This window comes from Nycticebus coucang, chromosome 12 (assembly GCF_027406575.1).
Source record: "Nycticebus coucang isolate mNycCou1 chromosome 12, mNycCou1.pri, whole genome shotgun sequence".
Lineage (NCBI taxonomy): Eukaryota > Metazoa > Chordata > Mammalia > Primates > Lorisidae > Nycticebus > Nycticebus coucang.
Window position 1 is genome coordinate 88516138 of NC_069791.1, and position 18079 is coordinate 88534216.

General features: G+C 43.2%; 1 protein-coding gene across 2 annotated transcripts in view; it reads left to right on the top strand.

Moving 5' to 3' along the window:
- Window positions 1–7200: 7200 nt before the first annotated feature.
- USP31 (ubiquitin specific peptidase 31) overlaps window positions 7201–18079 on the top strand; it is a 78208-nt gene continuing 67329 nt past the window's right edge. For both annotated transcript variants that reach the window (XM_053556846.1, XM_053556847.1), the window contains exon 1: window positions 7201–7967. In XM_053556846.1, the coding sequence (XP_053412821.1) occupies window positions 7335–7967 (633 nt within the window). In that variant the 5' untranslated portion in view covers window positions 7201–7334. The remainder of the gene's footprint in view (window positions 7968–18079) is intronic.

Sequence of the window (18079 nt, forward strand, 5' to 3'; positions counted from 1 at the left end):
AATGTGAAATACAAACTGCTACCATACTGTTTCCTTCTGAAGGCTCTGAACTTGAGGTTTGCTCCCTTTGTGGGTAAGGAGAGAAGGAAAGATGTTGGTAAGTGTTGGAGAGGGTTACAAAACCCGTTAGCACCAACTGGAGAGTTTTCTCTTTACAAGAAATTAATGAAAAGGGCATGCTTTTCTTAGAATCTGAGTCTGTAGATCCACCTTGAACTCCTCATGCTTCCTTAACACACCAAACCTTTTCATGTCCCTGTGTGGTATATGTGAGTCTCTCTTCTTGAGGTCCCCTCACTCCCTTATCTGCTAGAAAGCTCATTTTCTGTCTTCCAGACCCAGCTCCATTCTCAGAGGCAAGAACAATAGCTTCTTGTTTATTCTAACTCTTATTTATCCCTTATACTATAATTTCTATAATTTCTGAGACCTGTTTGGTTTTCCAAGTTCATTCATCACATTTTGAATTCATAACACACAGGAACAGCATATTATTTGTAATGATAAGTTTTTGTCCATTTGATCTCTGCTTGTAACACCCCACCTAACAACTATTAACACATTTTCTATTGTTTAAACTCCTATTTATCCTTCAAAATCCAACTTGACTAACACTTCCTAAATGAAGTGTTACTTTTTCCTCTCATTTAAGTCCATTGGGCTGGCTCTGCGCCCGTAGCTCAGTAGCTAGGGCACTGGCCACATACACCAGGACTGGCGGTTTCAAACCCAGCCCAGGACTGCCAAGCAACAAAAACAACAACAACAACAACAACAAAATAGCCGGGTGTTGTGGCAGGTGCATGTAGTACCAGCTACTTGGGAGGCTGAGGCAAGAGAATCGCTTAAGCCCAAGAATTTGAGGTTGCTGTGAGCTGTGATGCCATAGCACTTTACTGAGGGTGACATAGTAAGACTCTGTCTCAAAAAAAAAAAAAAAAAAGTCCATTGGGCTGATATAACAAAATACTATAGACTAAGAAGCATATAAACAACAGAAATTTATTTTTGGTAGGGCAGTGCCTGTGGCTCAAAGGAATAGGGCACCAGCCCCATATACCAGAGATGGCGGGTTCAAACCTAGCCCCAGCCAAAAACTGCAAAAAAAAGGAAAAAAAATTATTTGTACAGTTCTGGGGGCTAGAAAGTCCAAGATCAGGGTGCTGGCAGATTTGCTGTCTGGTGAGACCCTGTTTTCTGGTTCACAGGGGAGGGTCTTCTTGCTGCATTCTTATTGGTAAAAGGAGCAAGAGGGCTTTTTATGAGGGCAGTAATCCCACTGACCTAATTACCTCCCAAAGGCCCCACCTCTTACCGTCATCACCTTGGGGGTAGAATTTCAACATATGAATTTGGGGAGAACACAAGTATTCAAACCATAATACATCCGAATTGAGTTATTCCCCTCATCTTCTGTATTCTCACAAGATTTCATTTGTCTCCCTATTACAATGCCCAGGTGTTACAGTGTCATCTTTAAGGGCAGAGACCAAGTTAAGTCATCTTTATCTTATACCAGTTAACCAGATTCTGAGATAAGAATTCATGTGCAAGTGATTTATTAAGGAAGTGATCTCAGAAGAAACTGTCGAGGGCCGAGAGAAAACAGATCAAGAAAAAGGAAGAAGTCAAGCAAGATTGGAATGTGGGACAGTCTTAGAAAAAGTACCTTCAGCTGAATCCTGCAGAGGGGCTCAGAAGTTGCCTTGATTACAGGCAAGGAAGCTAGCTTCTATACTCATATGCCCAGCAGTTACTGGCCAAGAACAGGAGACACGCCCTGCCTCAGTCTCCTGAATAGTAGGGACTACCAGCACCCGCTACAAATCCCAACTAATTTTTCTATTTTTAGTAGAGATGGAGTCTCCTGTTCAGGCTGGTTTCAAATTCCTGAGCTCAAGTGATCCTCCCACCTTGGCCTCCCAGCGTGCTAGGATTACAGGTATGAACTTCCTTGCCCAGCCCATAGTTGCTTTTTTTTTTTTTTTAATTTTTTTTTGTAGAGACAGAGTCTTACTTTATTGCCCTTGGTAGAGTGCCATGGCATCCCATAGCTCATAGCAACCTCCAACTCCTGAGGTGATTCTCTTACCTCAGCCTCCCGAGTAGCTGGGACTACAGGCGCCCTCCAGAATGCCTGGCTATTTTTTTTGTTGCAGTTTGGCTGGGGCTGGGTTTGAACCCACCACCCTCAGTATACGGGGCTGGCGCCCTACTCAGTGAGCCACAGGCCCCGCCCCCCCATAGTTGTTTTTTAAAAAGCTGATAAAACTGAAATCTGATGAGGATAGCATGCTCACACATGTACATGCACACATATACACTTCAAGCTGACTTTCTTATAAATATGGATCTAAAATTCTACATGAAATGTTACCAAAGAAATCAAGCAACACATTTCATACGATTGAAATGACACCCCTCATGAATAGGTCGTAGTGGACATCTGTTAATTTTGGTTGTCCAGCATTGAATGATCTTCCTTTTGGGAGGAATTTTAAGATAAATGGAAGACAGCTCTCCTACAATAGGAGCTGACAGGAGAGGACAGTCCTCTCCCTGCTGCCCAGCAGCTAGTGACCACACACAGGGCCTAGCCCATCCAGATGTGCGCTTCCACTTTGAGCTTAGAAGAAGAAAGGTGTGTTAGCAAAAGTCCAGAGACAATTAGAAACTATTCGAGATCATACACAGTGGCTGGCCATGTCGTGTGACTGTCACTGTCTGACAACGATGCCAGCTGTGCCGATGGTGCCAATGCTTAAGCAGCATTTTCTAGAACAGGGGCTTGGCTAGGTACTGTCTTCCTTCGTTTCCAAAGACTGATTCTGAAGTTTTTCTGACAGTGCTGTGAGCTGTCTATGTTCTCTTAAGGAACTCCTTTTCTGCTGAAGTTAGTAAAAGTCGTTTATGTTGTTTGCAAACAAGAACTGATGATGGGTACAGAGTCCAAAGGAGAAAAAAAGTGGATGAATGCTCATGTCTCTTGATGCCCAGAAGGCATCTGATAAAATTCAAGATCCGTTTCTGATAATAACCCTTTCTGAAGTAGGAATAAATGGATACCACTTTAATGCAATAAATAATATATAGCTCAAACCAAAAGCAAGCATCATGCCTAATGGCAAAGCACCAGAAGAATTGTTATTAATGTCAGAAACGATGCAGGCCTTCCTACTCTTATTACTACTCCTGACAAAATTTTGGAAGTGCAATTAGACAGGAGGAAAGAAACAATTGTAGAGGAAGAGGCAAGGTTATCATCTTGTGCATTGATATAAATTCTTAAAAAACTCAAGAGAATCAACTGAAAATTATGAGAAAGAACTAATATTTATCAAAGTGTCTGGTTACAAAAGTAATTTTGTCCCATAGACAAACAACAGAAAATATAATGGCATAATACAGGGCAGCCATAAAGTTCGTGCTCAATTTAAAATTAAAAATTGCACACGAACTTTATGGCCACTCTGTATAACACTCATCATAGTAATAAAGAGGAAGGAAATGATGGTGCTCTGATGGACATAAAAATCCCTTGTCTAGTTTTTTAAAAACATATTTTATTCTCAGATAAGATTAATATTGTGATGATGTCAATTTTCCCTAAATTAATTTATTTAAATTAAACAAACTAACCAACAGCTAAGAAAATCTACAAGGTATTGCCCTATGAAGCATTCCAGTATATTCTAAACCTATATTACCCTGGGATATAGAGACACATCAATATAGAACAGTATTTTTAAAACCTTAAATGTATGTGGAATTTTATAGGTGATAAAAGTGTCATTTTAAAGTGGTGGGAAAAGGTCAGATTACTTTGAAAATGGTTCTGAGACAATTGGCTAGCCCTATAGGATGGGGAAAAGGCAAGATCACTACCTAATTTTTCACACAAAAATAAATTCCAGATGGAGACGACATTGAAAGTAATGAAAAAACTCTCATGACAGCATTAAATGAAAATGTGGATGAGTATTCTGATGATCTGGGAGTAGGGAAGGCTATTTGTCTAAGCATGTAAAAAAATCAGAAAACTTTAAGAAAAAGACTGATCCATTTGATTCTTAATTAAAATTCTCTATATGATGTGAAAACACTGTAAACATGGTTGAAAGGTAACCAAAATGAAATGACATTGACCAAGAAATAATATAATTCATATTCAAAACTTTTATGAACCAACATTTATAAAAGGAATACAACAAAAAGAAAAATTGGCAAATGATGTTGGAGGTAAATTATACCAGTAAAAATACAAATTGCTAATACAAAAAGTATTACCAGTCATTTTCTTGTTTGCAAAAAATAGAAACTGACACTAGTTTCCACAAAAAAGGAATTTACAGGAAGCTTATCAGGTTAGGCCACAGAATAAAGCAAGCTGGAGAAACAGGCTTGGGCAGTAAACCAGGGAGGCAGACACCTGTAAGAACTTGCCACTAGAGTAGCCAGTTGGACACTTGCTGCTACCACACGTAGCACTGTATACTGCTGTACTGTCACACTGCTGAATATATAGCCAATAGATTCATTAATTCACTTCATTATCTCCAGCTAACCTTGTATCAATATTTCCAGACCTGAAGTCCAGGTAGGAGCATCTGGTTAGTGCTTCTTAGGTCATCTTTCTGGGCTCTGGCTTTTAGAGGTGGGAAAGGAAATGCCTGTTCCTCACCTCCTTCTCAGTTTTCATAATGGGAGCTTGAGTTGTCCTGTTTTAGATATTGGATAGCCGAAAGTCCAGCACATGACGTTTAACCTCATTCATACAGATAAACCACATTAATCTGCCATCTTTTGTTCTTCAGACTTGTCAATGTGAAAAAGGCTGAAAATTTCAACACTGTTTTGGGATTAGGAAATGTGTGTTCCCCATTCACCGTTGGCTGGATAAAACCTTTCTAGAGGTCAGTTTGACAACTGGTGTCAAATACAATACATACACACCTTGTGATCTAAGGTCTCTAAGGAGATAGTTGCGAGGTTGACAAAGTATAGGTCATGATGATATTTGCTGCATTGTTGTTTTTAATTTGTGTTTCTCTAGCTTGAGGTAAGGAGTAGAAACAGAGAGGCAGTGGAAGATTTATTTACTATGGAATTTTGTTCTGGGTAAGTCTTCAAGAATGACCGTCTGGGTATTCCAACTAGAGACTCTTCCAAACCTGTTCTGGTCAAGCTGAGATTGGATGGCTTGGGGCCCCAGTGGGGACCAATAAGCCTAGAATGGTGGGAGGAGCCAGATTGGAAAGAGGATTCTTACAGGTTCCAGCAAGGAGTTTAGGTGTGATTTAGATACACTGTTGCCAAATAACCAATCTGCTCTATGATGGCTACACACTGGGTACTCAATAATGAAACAGACGGGTCTCAGTAAGGTTGAAGCCTATACTTCAGTGATGGTGACAGACTGTAAAATAGAATTCTAATATAGTCAAGTCAGGGTCAGTGTCATGCCTGAGAGGTGCCAAGAGAGCCTGTGGAAGGGATGCTTCCTGAAGTGGGTGATACATAAGGTGAAACTTTAAGGAGGAGAAGTTAGCTCAGTGAAGAGGGTCAAGGGAAAGTGTTCATGGCAGAGGGAACAGCTTGGGCAAAGGTCCTTGTGTCTGGATCAAATCACCTGGAGCCACAACTGTATATGTGAAAGTTGAGGGCTATCGCATTCACACGTTAGTACGAATGATCAGATAGCTCTTTCGTCCTGATATTCAGATGAACCCAAGGTTCAGTGAGGAATATTTTGACTTGGAGGTGGGAGAGAGGTGATTAGGCATAGTGAAGAACACTTGGGGATGTCATCATAGAGCCCTACTTACAATGCGGTGGGAGGCCAGAAACAAAAAAAAATCGTTTACTTTAAATGTGATGTAAGGTTGCCTTCAAGCTTTAAAAAGGCAGAGGGCTCTTCCTTTCCTGATTTCTCTCTTCTGCAGTAAGCTGGATTCAGGCTAACAATGAAGGCAGTCCAAAGATGTACCTTTTTTTTTTCTGTACTATTTTTTCTTTAATGGAACCAACATTTAAAAATAGGATTTCCACCTTCTCTTAAAAAAAAAAAAAAAAAAAAAGATCAGTTGATTTGGTAACACCTAGCTCTCATTCTCACCTGGGAACAATTGACTGGAACTGAGTAGCAGCCACCCCTTTAGAAGGATATTAATTTGCAGTTTGCTACAGAGCCTATCATTCCTTATTTTCTCCCCAACACTGAGAGCCAAGTCACTTAAAGGTCAATATGATCCAAACACCAGAATTCCTCACTCATTGCTGTGACCTAGATCTGGTCCCTGTGATATTTGTGGGTCTGTGAACTCTGGTTTAGAGGCTGAATATAGGGGCTTTATTCAAACTTGCGTTTGAATTGGATAAGGACTATACCAATTTCAAAAGCGTTGAACAGAAGATTAAAGAAGATATTGCATACTGGGCATAATGTGTAGAATACAGCAGCTATTATAAACACCCACCAGGAATTAAGCTGCAGGAGGGCAGGGAGAAATCGTGTATCATTCCTTGTAGTATCTCCAAGGTTTAGCACAATGCCTGGCACATAGGTTCTCAGTAATTATCTGTTGAATGAATGAACGAACGAATGATGGAAGAGCTCAGCAGGGTTCTAAATGTTTCAATGAAAAGGAAGGTAGTTCCGGTAACTACTCCAAGGTACAGCCTGGAAGCCAAGCCCACCCTGTAGTGGAAGGCTCTGTGACAGCCTTCGGATGGTACGCAGACGGTAGGTAATCTGCAATGTCCCTTGGGGACCAGGCAGGGCTAACCTGTCCAAAACTGGTCAGGGCCATGTCCACCAGTTCTTCCATGGTCTGGTAAACGGCGGCATCCTGATTCCTACACGTACCCCAGGCCTCCCCCATCTGATCAGCAAAGAGCACGACCCACCCTTGTGGTCCCACCGCCCAGAGCCTCTACGTCCGGACCGCGCCCACACTAGACATGGCCTCCCTCGGGCTTCACGCAGCAGCACCGCGCCCGCAGCCGAGAATCATCGCTTTTGGCTGGATAGGAGGCTATGTTCCCACAGTCAATATGGCGACCTTGGCGGCTTCACCTACAGGCGGGAGGTGCCGGAGGCAGGTCACGTGAGCGACCCAGCTGGGCGGACCGCGCGCGTGCCCGCCTGCCCCGCCGGCCGCTGCTCGCTCGCTAGTTCTCTGGCTCGGCGGCGCTCTGAGGAGTCTGGGGCGTCGAACCCCGGGCCCGGTGAGGCGAGGTGAGGCGAGGCGCGGCGCGGCAGGATGCGGCGACGGCCGTGGCGGAGCCGCGGGCCGGGCGGGCGGGCGCGGTGATGAGCGTCTGCACCCGCCGCCATGTCCAAGGTAACGGCGCCCGGGCCCGGGCCGCCGGTGGCGGCGGCGGCGGGCGGGAAGGAGAAGCGCTCCTTCAGCAAGCGGCTGTTCCGGAGCGGCCGCGCGGGCGGCAGCGGCGGTGGCGGCGCTGGCGCAGGGGGGCCCGGGCCGGCCGCGCCCTCCTCGCCCTCCTCGGCGCGCTCGGTGGGCAGTTTCATGAGCCGGGTCCTCAAGACGCTGTCCACGCTCTCGCACCTTAGCTCTGAGGGCGCCGCCCCGGACCGCGGCGGCCTCCGCAGCTGCTTCCCGCCCGGGCCGGCCGCCGCGCCCACGCCGCCTCCGCCCGCCTCGCCCGCGCCTCCCGCGCCGCCCGCCTGTGCCGCCGAGCCGGTGCCCGGCGTGGCGGGGCTCCGCAACCACGGCAACACGTGCTTCATGAACGCCACGCTGCAGTGCCTCAGCAACACCGACCTCTTCGCGGAGTACCTGGCGCTGGGCCAGTACCGGGTGGGGCGGCCGGAGCCCTCGCCTGACCCGGAGCAGCCTGCGGGCCGCAGCACGCAGGGCCAGGGCGAGGTCACCGAACAGCTGGCGCACCTGGTGCGGGCCCTCTGGACCCTGGAGTACACGCCGCAGCACAGTCGCGACTTCAAGGTAAGCCCGCGCGCGGCGCCGCTCCCGGAGTCCCTGGGGCGCCCGCCCGCCCGCCCAAGTCTTCTTTCTCCTGGCCCTTCTCGGCTGGGCTGACGTCTACCTTGGTTGCTTAAAGAGGTCTGGGAGAGATGCCACTGATCGTAAGGGACATTCATTCATTGTGTACTTATTGAGAGCTTACTACATAATGTGCCAGTACTCGTGAGAGGCACAGGGCAGCGATATTGCGGTGAGCAAGACTGCCTGCCTGCCTTCATGGAACTTGTAATCTTCCGGGGGATGAGGTGGGTGGGAGTGTCGAGTCTGGGTTCAGTATCCTGGTTCTGCCGCTTCCTAGCGGTGTGACTGCGGGCAAGTTACTCAACTTCTCTCTCCTGCAATTTCTTCATCTGGAATCTACCTTATAAGGTGGTTGAGAGCTACAAACAAGTGGATATATGCATTAGGTTGGACACTGTGGAATTTATCCATTTTGGAACTATAGGCGTTTTTTATAGTGTTCGATGTTATATTTAAAATGGTTCACCTGTGCCTAGTACCATGTGTATTTGTCATTATTTTTGTCATTTAACACTTCAATTAAGTTAACGAGATGATACCAGAAGTTTAAGGAAAGCAAAACCTGGTGATGTGATTTAAGGAAACAAACCCTTGTTTTTTAAACAAGACAAGCGTCAAGTTTAGAAGCTTTGGCAGGTTATGGCAAATGGTACTGGTTTCCATAAATTTTCTTTATAAAATAAATTTATTTGCTAAAAATAGATGATTTGGTTAAAATGGAAAATGGTGATAAGTCTGCACTTGGTTAAGGTGCTACTCTCTTGGTAAGGAACTACAGGAGTGGTGTGCATCCCTCTCCTTTTTACTTTAGAATTTGAATGGAAATACTTCAGTGAGATAGGGACTAGAAAAAAAGGAGATCTTTGTCAGCGATCTCAAAATACGAAAATAGAAGTAAAATGGCCAGGAGGCCTGGCTACCGTAGTGTCCCCCCATCCCCACCACCTTGTAGTTGCCTGTAAGTAGCCACAGCAGTTGCAGACTTTTCAAGGACAGAGTCTAGTGTTTAAGTTTGGTATGAAAATGAGTTTCTTCAGCATCTTTGTATGTGAACATTTTAATCGCTTTTAATGAGTTTGTATTCAGTTTTTTTTTATCCATTAAACTGAATCAATAATTTTAGAAGTTCAGAGATTGATTTATAGGAATACTTTGGCAGACTTGAACAGATTCCTAGAGGCCTAGCTTTTAAAAAATGTATCTTCTGAACCTTCAGTAGGTTTCACTCTGCATTCATTCATTCAGCTTTCATTCATTGAAGGTTTACTCAATCAGATAGGAATGCATTCAGCATAAGAAAGAGAAATCCCTAATGGTAGAGCCTTAAGCAATAAAAGTGTTGAATTAGGTCATACTGTTAAGTCTGGAGGTGGTGGTTGTAAGGTGGTACAGTGGCATGATGGACCCAACAAGGACCCAGACCATTTCTGTGTTCATACCTGGTTGTCCGTATGTGTTATGGCTTTTTGTTCTCATGTTTGTCACTTCATGATTGTCTGATGATGGCAGCTGCAGTACCAGACACTTTACCCAGGAAGGGAGGAAGTCATTAGGGAAATAAAAGTTCTTCCAGAAGTCCCTTTAGCAGGCCCTGCTGACATTTCATTGAGTATAACTGTGTCAGTTGGCTGCCACAGAAGGTGGAAGGTGGGTTTTTTGGTTCTCCTGCCTTAATAGACATGAGAAAGGAGGGGTTTTACCTCTTAGGCAGCCCATCAAAGTGACTCACTTACCATGAGCCTGGACACTTTCATTTGGGAAGGCACTGTACCTGCCTATGAAGAGCTGAGTCTGGTGTGTCTGGTAAGTTTCCTAAGATAGATTCTCACACTATATGTGCATAATTCACCTGGGTATCTTGTTACAAAGTAAATTCGGATTCAGTAGAGCTGAAGTGATACCTGAGATTCTGCATTTCTAGAAGTCTCCCAGGTAATGTTGGTGCTGCAGGTCCAAGATCCACCCTTTGAACATCAGGCTCCCCAGAATAAGCAAAGCATCACAGCAAAGGTGACTTCTGAACAATATTCTGAAGGATAGATAGAAATGTGCCAGGAAGGGAGGTAAAGGTGGCATGAAAGAGCATGTCATCTTGGGGGAATAGATGTTTAGGGGCTGCTTAAATCATGGAGAACTTTGGGGGTGCAGAAAGTGTGGGAGAAGTGTGTTGTAAAATGGATCCTGAAGGGCTTTGTGAGCTATGCTGGTTTGAACTTTATCCCCTGGAAGCTGGGAATCCAGAGCTGATTTTTTTTTTTTTATCTTTTGAGACAGAGTTTCACTTTGTTGCCCTTGGTAGAGTGCTATGGTGTTATAGCTCACAGCAACCTCAAACTTTAGGGCTCATGAGATTCTCTTGCCTAAGCCTCCCAAGTAGCTGAGACTACAGGAGGCCGGCACAACACTTGGTTAGTTTTTAGAGATGGAGTCTTGCTCAGGCTGGTCTCGAACTCGTGAGCTCAGGCAATCCACCGGCCTTGCCCTGGCCTCCCAGAGTGCTGGGATTACAAGTGTGAGCCCTGGCGCCCAGCCACTAAAGCTGATTTTTAAGTAGGGGAATAATATAATCAGATATGTATGTTTTTCCTTTTTTTCCTCCCAATTAGGTAAGCCTGGTGGCATTGTGGAGGATTACTTTTTTTTCCAAAATATTTTATTATAGCCAAATGTGATGTGTATTATCTTGAACATAAAGAAAGTTGAACACCAAGAAGGTGGACCTGAGGAGTACCTGTCACCAGGCCTTGCCTGTTTGTGACAGACATCAGTATTTGATTCTTTACTTTCAGATAGCTTTCAGCCCCAGAATCCTGCTCCGTTCTGGGCTCCAATTGGCTGGAGTTGACAGAGGAGATAAAACAAATATGTCATCTTGAGATAGTTTGCTTTGGGGTTGGAAAAGGACTTACTGTGTCTTTGCGCTTTTGTTGTCTTAAAACTTTAAGTTACTAATGCTTTTCTTTGTAAGTTTTTCAATTAGAATTCTTTCTTGCTTTCTAACCATATTGATTTGAGTTTTAGGAGCTTGCCAGATATTTTTTGGTTTTGGATAGCCTAGATGGTTGTTAAAGTTGTGATTGCACTTCCCAGAGTGAGTTGACTGGTCCTACTTTGATACTTTAAAATAACTTCTCTAGCTTCTTATATATAGCTCCTTACTCTTTATACATAGATATTCTTCTCCTCTTCTTAGGGCACTGGTTCTCAGCCAGAGGACTTCTGTCTCTTCCTTCACTCCCCACCCCACCCCTACCCCTCATGGCATTTGTTGATAAGGAGATTTACTTGGTTTGTCACAACTGGGATGATGTGGGTAGATTCCAGAGGTGTTGCTAAATGTCGCACAACAGACAGGATAGCCCCCCTCAATGAAGGATTATCCAGCCTAAACTCCATTAGTGCTAAGGTTGAGAAGCTCATTTGGAGAAATAGCCCCCTCAGCCCAGCTTTCCCTTACTTCCCAGTTTAAAATGGTTACTTCGTTACTTTTTCTTCTCTTTGTGAATATGTGTATGCAGCAGTACTAAGGTAAAACTTGGACTTCACTGACAGGACCTCTGTATCATTTTCTTAATAAAACAATAGTAGTAAGTCATTTTGAAACCTGATTATTCAATATGTTATTTTTGGGGTAAATCAGCTTACATCTTTAGTAGGAGCTTGGGTGCTCCAAGTTCTTACATATGCTTTCAGATTTCTAGTACTTGGTACCCTTTTACAAAAAAATAAAAAGATGAATAGTCATCTTTTCAAGCAAGAAAGATAAGTTTTATAGCAGCGGTTTTTAAACTCTGCTGGCAAAGGACAGCTAGAACATAGTGATCTACTGATAAAAGAATTGTGGGGACTTCTTCCAAATTCGCAGTTAAACAAAAAGTAATTGATGATTGTATTTTGTCTTCCATGTTTTCCCCTTGAACTTGGGTGCCTGGTGGTGCTTATTTATTAGTGAGAGTTCTTAAGTTACAAAAGGAATAAACACATATAAATGAATAGTGGTAAACAAACTAGCAGTTGGGGTTACACTTACCTAGTTTCCTACCTGACTTTTTTATGGACTCAAGCTGTGGAACTCTGATGTTATGCTGCAAGCATATAGGACATGTTTTTCTGGTTTGTGTGAAGCTCTTTAGTATATTAATATTTCACATTGCTTCCCATGAAGTACTTGGACTTTATTTGAAGTCCCTTGAATTCATTTGAAACATGGGGAAAAGGTGAAATTGAGTAAGTCACATTTAGTTTTCTGACAGAATATAAAGTAGAAAGTACATCTCTTCCTGGTCAGTTTCCTGGTCCATCAAACACTGTCACTTGGGCTTTTATAAAGCTCCATGTCTCTGAAGGAGAAAGAAGGTGATAGAATCACAAAGTTTTGGACTTGCATGTGATATGAATACGAGGGAACTAAGGGTCACCCTTTGGCTAGTGGCTAAGGGAGCAGTGCTTCCATTCATTCTTCTGCTCTCTGGGCATCCCTGTGTTGCTGTTGCACATAACTGTGCCCTGAGTCTAGAGTGGCCTTATGCGTATAGCCACAGAAATGATAGGTCTCAACTTAAAACAAACAGGCAGAGTAGACATGCTGAAACATGAGATTGTGGTGCTGAATCGTAGAGAGAATCAGGTCATCTGCAGCTAGTTTCATATTTATGCCAGTGCTCCTCAGGCTTAGGTACTTTTGGAAGAAGTCTTCCTTAAAAAAAATCCTTTCAGACTGTTTAAATGCATGTATAAACACGTGCAGATCTCTCTCTGGTAAGGTTTGAGCTAAAATATGCAGCTTCCTATCAAGTTTGGTAAAGGGGAATTGGGAATTACAAGAAATTTTCCAACAGTATTGGTTGGGGGAATAAAAATACACAGGACAATTATAGAAAATCCGTGTTTGCTGACTTAATATCATATTTGCCATGCAATTACTTTGTATAAAGGGGCTAGTTTAGGTGAGGGATTGGGACTAGAGGATTAAGTTTGAAGATTACAGGACAAGGTTCTTGCCCTCAGAAAACTTACCTGCTTATAAGGAAGCTGTTTTAAACTATTGATTAAGACAGTTCAGTGGGAGTTCAGAGAAGGTTGAGATCGTTGTGAGCTGAGGTGTAAGTGGAAGGTTCATTTATTTGTCTTTGTATTCATGGTCAGCAACTAAGCTTCTACAGATTTGAGTTCCTAATTCCATGTCACTTCCTCGTACTAGTCGCTGGGTATATAGTGGTAAACAAAAGGGTATGAACGTGGTAAAAGGTTGCATGGTCCCTTCTTTCATAGAACTTCTATTCTATGAGGAGAAGGCAGTACTAACCAATAAACACTGATAAATGTGAAATTGAAAATTACTATGTAAGAGTGGAAAAGATAAGGTGTAGGTGAGAGAGCAATGAGTATGACCAAGCAGGGAGGAATAACGTGTGTAAAAGGCCCTATGTTTGGAAAGAGCTGGGGGTGGATTTGAAAGTCTGACAGGCCTGTGTGCAGCTAAAGAGCCAAGAAGAGAGCCGCCTAGCAGAGGCTGGAGAGGGGCAGGTAGGCAGAGACCAGATTGTGCAGGGCCTTGGGGAGGGATTTTGGTTTTATTCTAAGAGCAATGGGGGCTACTGAAGTTTTTTTTTTTTTGCAGTTTCTGGCCTGGGCTGGGTTTGAACCTGCCACCTCCAGCATATGGGGCCGGTGCCCTACTCCCTTAAGCCGCAGGCGCCGCCCGCTACTGCAGTTTTTAAACAGAGTTCTGACATGATCTCATGAAAATGTGAAATGGTCCTTTTGGATGCTGAATAGTGAATGAAATGGAAGCAGGCCACCAATTAATTAGGAGACTTTTGTGATGGACTAGGCAAAAATAATGGTAGTAGATGGAGATGGAGAAATGCGTGGAGGTAGACTCTTTTTTTTTTTTTTTTTTTTTGGAAACTGCATGGCTCCTGGGAGCAGACAAGCCTATACCTAAGATGCAGATGGCTCGGCAGGGGAGGTAGACTCTTGTTCATTTATGGATTGATTTGCAGGGAGATACTAAAACAGAGGGAGCTTCAGTAGTGCCTCCCAGCTGTTTGTTCTGAGCCAGGGGATAGCTGGTGCTGTATGCATATCTGAGAGCAGGATATGCATATCAGATGTGTTCAATAAGACGCTCATTGGCTTGGTGCTCGTAGCACAGTGTTAAGGTGGCAGCTGCATACACCAATGCCGGTGGGTTCAAACCCGGCAGGGGCCAGCTAAACAATAATGACAACTGCGACAAAAAATAGCTGGGCATTGTGGTGGGCACCTGTAGTCCCAGCTGGGAGGCTGAGGCAAGAGAATTGCTTAAGCCCAAGAGTCTGAGGTTGCTGTGAGCTGGGACATGACGACACTCTACCGAGGGCAACACAGTGAGACTCTATCAGAAAAAAAAAACAAAACAAAAACAAAACAACACTCATGAGGTGCCCAGTAGACAGCTGTATAAGGGAGTCTCAGGTTCAGAAGATTGATGCTGGAGATAAACATTTGGGAGTCATCAGCCATTGGATATTTAAAGCCATAGGATATGGACTTAAAATGAAATTTGAAGAGAAATAAGGGTGGGTAGTTAAGGCAAAGAGATATTTTAGGTTGCTGGGGGAAATATTCTGAGCAAAGGCATAGAGGTGGCACGGTCTAGGGATAGATAGCCTTGGTTTGGAGCAGGGATTCTCAGCTTTGGCACTGCTGCCATCGTGGGCCACATAATTCTTTGTTGTGGGGAGCTGCCTTGGCTCCCCGTCTCATTGTAAGATGTTTGGCAGAATCCCTGTTCTTTCCAGTAGACATCAGGACAACCAAAAATGTCCCCAGATAGTGCCAGATGTTTCTGGGCTGCAGTTGCCTTTGGTTTGAGAACCACTGATTTGGGGAGATAAATGTAGATGGCTGGGCAGAGGAGAAGGGGCAAATTATGGAAGGTTTTGAAAGTCTGTCACAACAGTTTAGACTTGGAACTGCAATCAGTAGTGATTCAGTTGAGGCTTTGTGAGTTGTACAAGACTGATTAGATAAAATGATATTTTAGAAAAATGGGTCTGATGGTGAACAAAAATGAATCAGATGGGAGAATAAGTATATGCAGGGAGAGAACAGTCACAAGTATGAAGTGAGGAAAAGGAAAGGGTGAATTCAAGAGACATTTTGTAGGACATTGCAGCATTATTAGGGAGACTGCAAGAGGTGGAGTGGTAAAGAGGTTTCAGGCCAGGGTGATGAAGAAGTAGCAGGGATATCTCATAGAAACTGAGCAGCTGGAAAGGAGAAATGGTTTGTAGAGCAAGAGGAGCAGAGAAGAGTATTGTGCATTTGATTTGAATATGTGGGGTTGAGGGTCATGGGCTATGACCACCCCCATAAAGAAGGAGAGTTTTAATATATAGTTGGAAATTAGGCACAGTTTGGGACTAGCTTTATAGACTTGGATTCAGCTGTATAGAGTTGAGAATTGAGCCCGTTGAGTGTATCCAGAAGGTCAGAGTGTATCCCCAAGGCCAGGCCCTAAGGGGAAACTAAAAATGAAAGGATAGGAGGAGAGAGAGAGGACCTGGTCAAGGGGCAGTCAGAGAGGTAGGAGGAAAACCAGGAAAGCAGAGCTGTGAAACCTGGTTTACTTTACAGTTTGACTATGTGTTCTTAGCCCTAAATACAATGTAGAGCTGCAGAAATGTCAGTTAATACCTGTTGAGGATCAAATTCAAGTTGGTATTCGGTAGACACAGTATGGCTTTATTAAGTCCATAGATTGTGCACATTTTGTGTGCTAGTCCTGCATTACAAGGTACTAGGGATATTAAGATGAGTGACATGGTCCATGCCCTCAAGGAATTCAGGGTTTAGAAGGGAGAGTAGATGAGTAAAGAAATAATTGCAGTAGGGTAGGATGAGTGCTGTGACAGAGTCATAAAAGTGCTTTGCAAAGTCAGGGGTAAGATCAGGAATGGGGACCCTGTGTGGGGACCGAAGAAACAATACCTGGATTGTATCTTGTAGGATTAGGAATCCTCTAAGTCCTGGTTCTCAGCCCTCCTAATGCTGCGACTCTTTAATACCCTATAAGGAACAAAAATAATTTTATGGATAGGGGTCACCACAACATGAGGAACTGAATTAAAGGGTCACAGCATTAGGAAGGTTGAGAACCACTGGCGTAAGGTAACATCTTCATTAAACCTTTGATAAATTTGAAATAGACATTTTCCTTATTCTTTTGTTCTTTAATATTAGTTTGGTACTTTTATATATTACAGAGGGTTTAATTTACATTTTTAAACCTGTTTATCTTATTGCTTTTATTACTATATCCTTGAGAAAGTTATTCTTGTATATAGGATAGTTTTCCTAGTTTTTTTTTAGTTTTTCAATTATGTTCTAGAATATTTATCTCTTTTGGAATATGGAATTTACTTTGGAGAATGTATAAAGTGGGGATTTATTTTGAGGTTTGATATTTTCCCATAAGAGCTTGACCGGAGGGCCAGACTGCCTCTGTTCAGATGTTGGCTGCAGCACCTGCTAGCCGTAGAACCTTTGGTACTTAACTGTCTGGGCTTAATTTCCTCCTCTGTAAAGTAGAGATAAGAGTATGTCTACTTCATAAGGTGGTTTTGAAAACAAATGAGAGGAGGATCTTGGCAGAGGCCCCGGCACATGGTCAGTGCTGGGTTCAGGGTGTTGGCTGATGTTTGTTGCCATTGTTACCCCAGCCTCATTATCATCTTGTTTATTTATAAAAGGGTTCTCTGGATTTAGAATTTTATGGTTTAATCAATTCTGTCATTGGTATTGCATAGTATTATCATCACTTACTCTTTCTTATGCTGTTCTTTAGAAGTTTAAGTTTTAGAGTCATTTTGTAAAGTTTCAAAAAGCAAAGTAATCCTAGTGAATTTTAATGTTAAATCTCTACATTAATTTGGGGCAGATAACTATGCTTACTGAATGCCTGCCTGTCACTGGTAAAGTCAGTAACTTTCAACAAAACATGAACTTTACAATAAAAAGCCTAAATTGGCTGATAACTGAGGAAGGAATTGAAAGTTATTAAAGAACTGCCTGTTCCCACAAGGGATAACAGGAGTGGATGGATTTATTCATACATTCTTCTGAGGGTCAGATAATCCCCATGTTGTATGAACTGTTTAAAAACATAGGAAATCTCATCCTCAGAGGCAAGTGCATCTTGTTTCCTGAATCCATTGCTATCTCCCTCCCCCACTCTGCAGCGATCCTGTCTTATGTCTTGTGCAGCATTGAATCTGCACGGGGTTTTAGGAGGTGCACAGTGTTGATCCGTCTGAGGTCAGCATGCCACAACCAGGGACAGCTTGTAGACCAGCGTCTGTAATAGACGTAGGTTTGCTGGTGCTGGGCCACTTCTGTTGTGGACTTAGGTCAGACCTCATTTGAGGACTATGATGACTCTTGAGTTTTAAGCTTTGAGAGAGGAGGGGAGAAATTTGAAAAGGGAGTGGGCGAGCTTCAGTGTACAAGATTTTATGAGTAAGTTGTCTGAAAGGAGAATGAGCTGCCTCTCATAATAATAATATTTTCTCTACTGGGTACTTTGAGAGTTTTGGGTGAGATAGGGGGAGTCATATGCCCCATAGTGGATTGGGTTGGATTCAGTTCCTTTCTTTTCCTTGTTTCTTGTTCCTTTCTCTGGCTTTTGAACATATATAAAAATGTATATTAAAAACAAAGTTGATGGTGTTGACAGCTTTATGGATATGTGAAGAGTGAATAGAGGAGATAAAAATAATACTGAAGTTTTGAAACATGGTGTCTTGGGGTGGTGCTTGGTCAAGATTAGAAAAGAACGGTTCTGATGGTGGGGGCATAAGTTCAATTTTGAACAGGTCATATAGTATTTGAACATAAGAATCTTTTTTTTTTTTGAGACAAAGTCACTATGTCGCCTGGGTAGAGTGCTGTAGCATCACAGCTCACAGCAACTTCAAACTCTTGGGCTTACGCGATTCTCTTGCCTTAGCCTCTCAAATAGCTGGGACTACAGGCACCTGCCACAGTGCCCGGCTATGAACATAAGA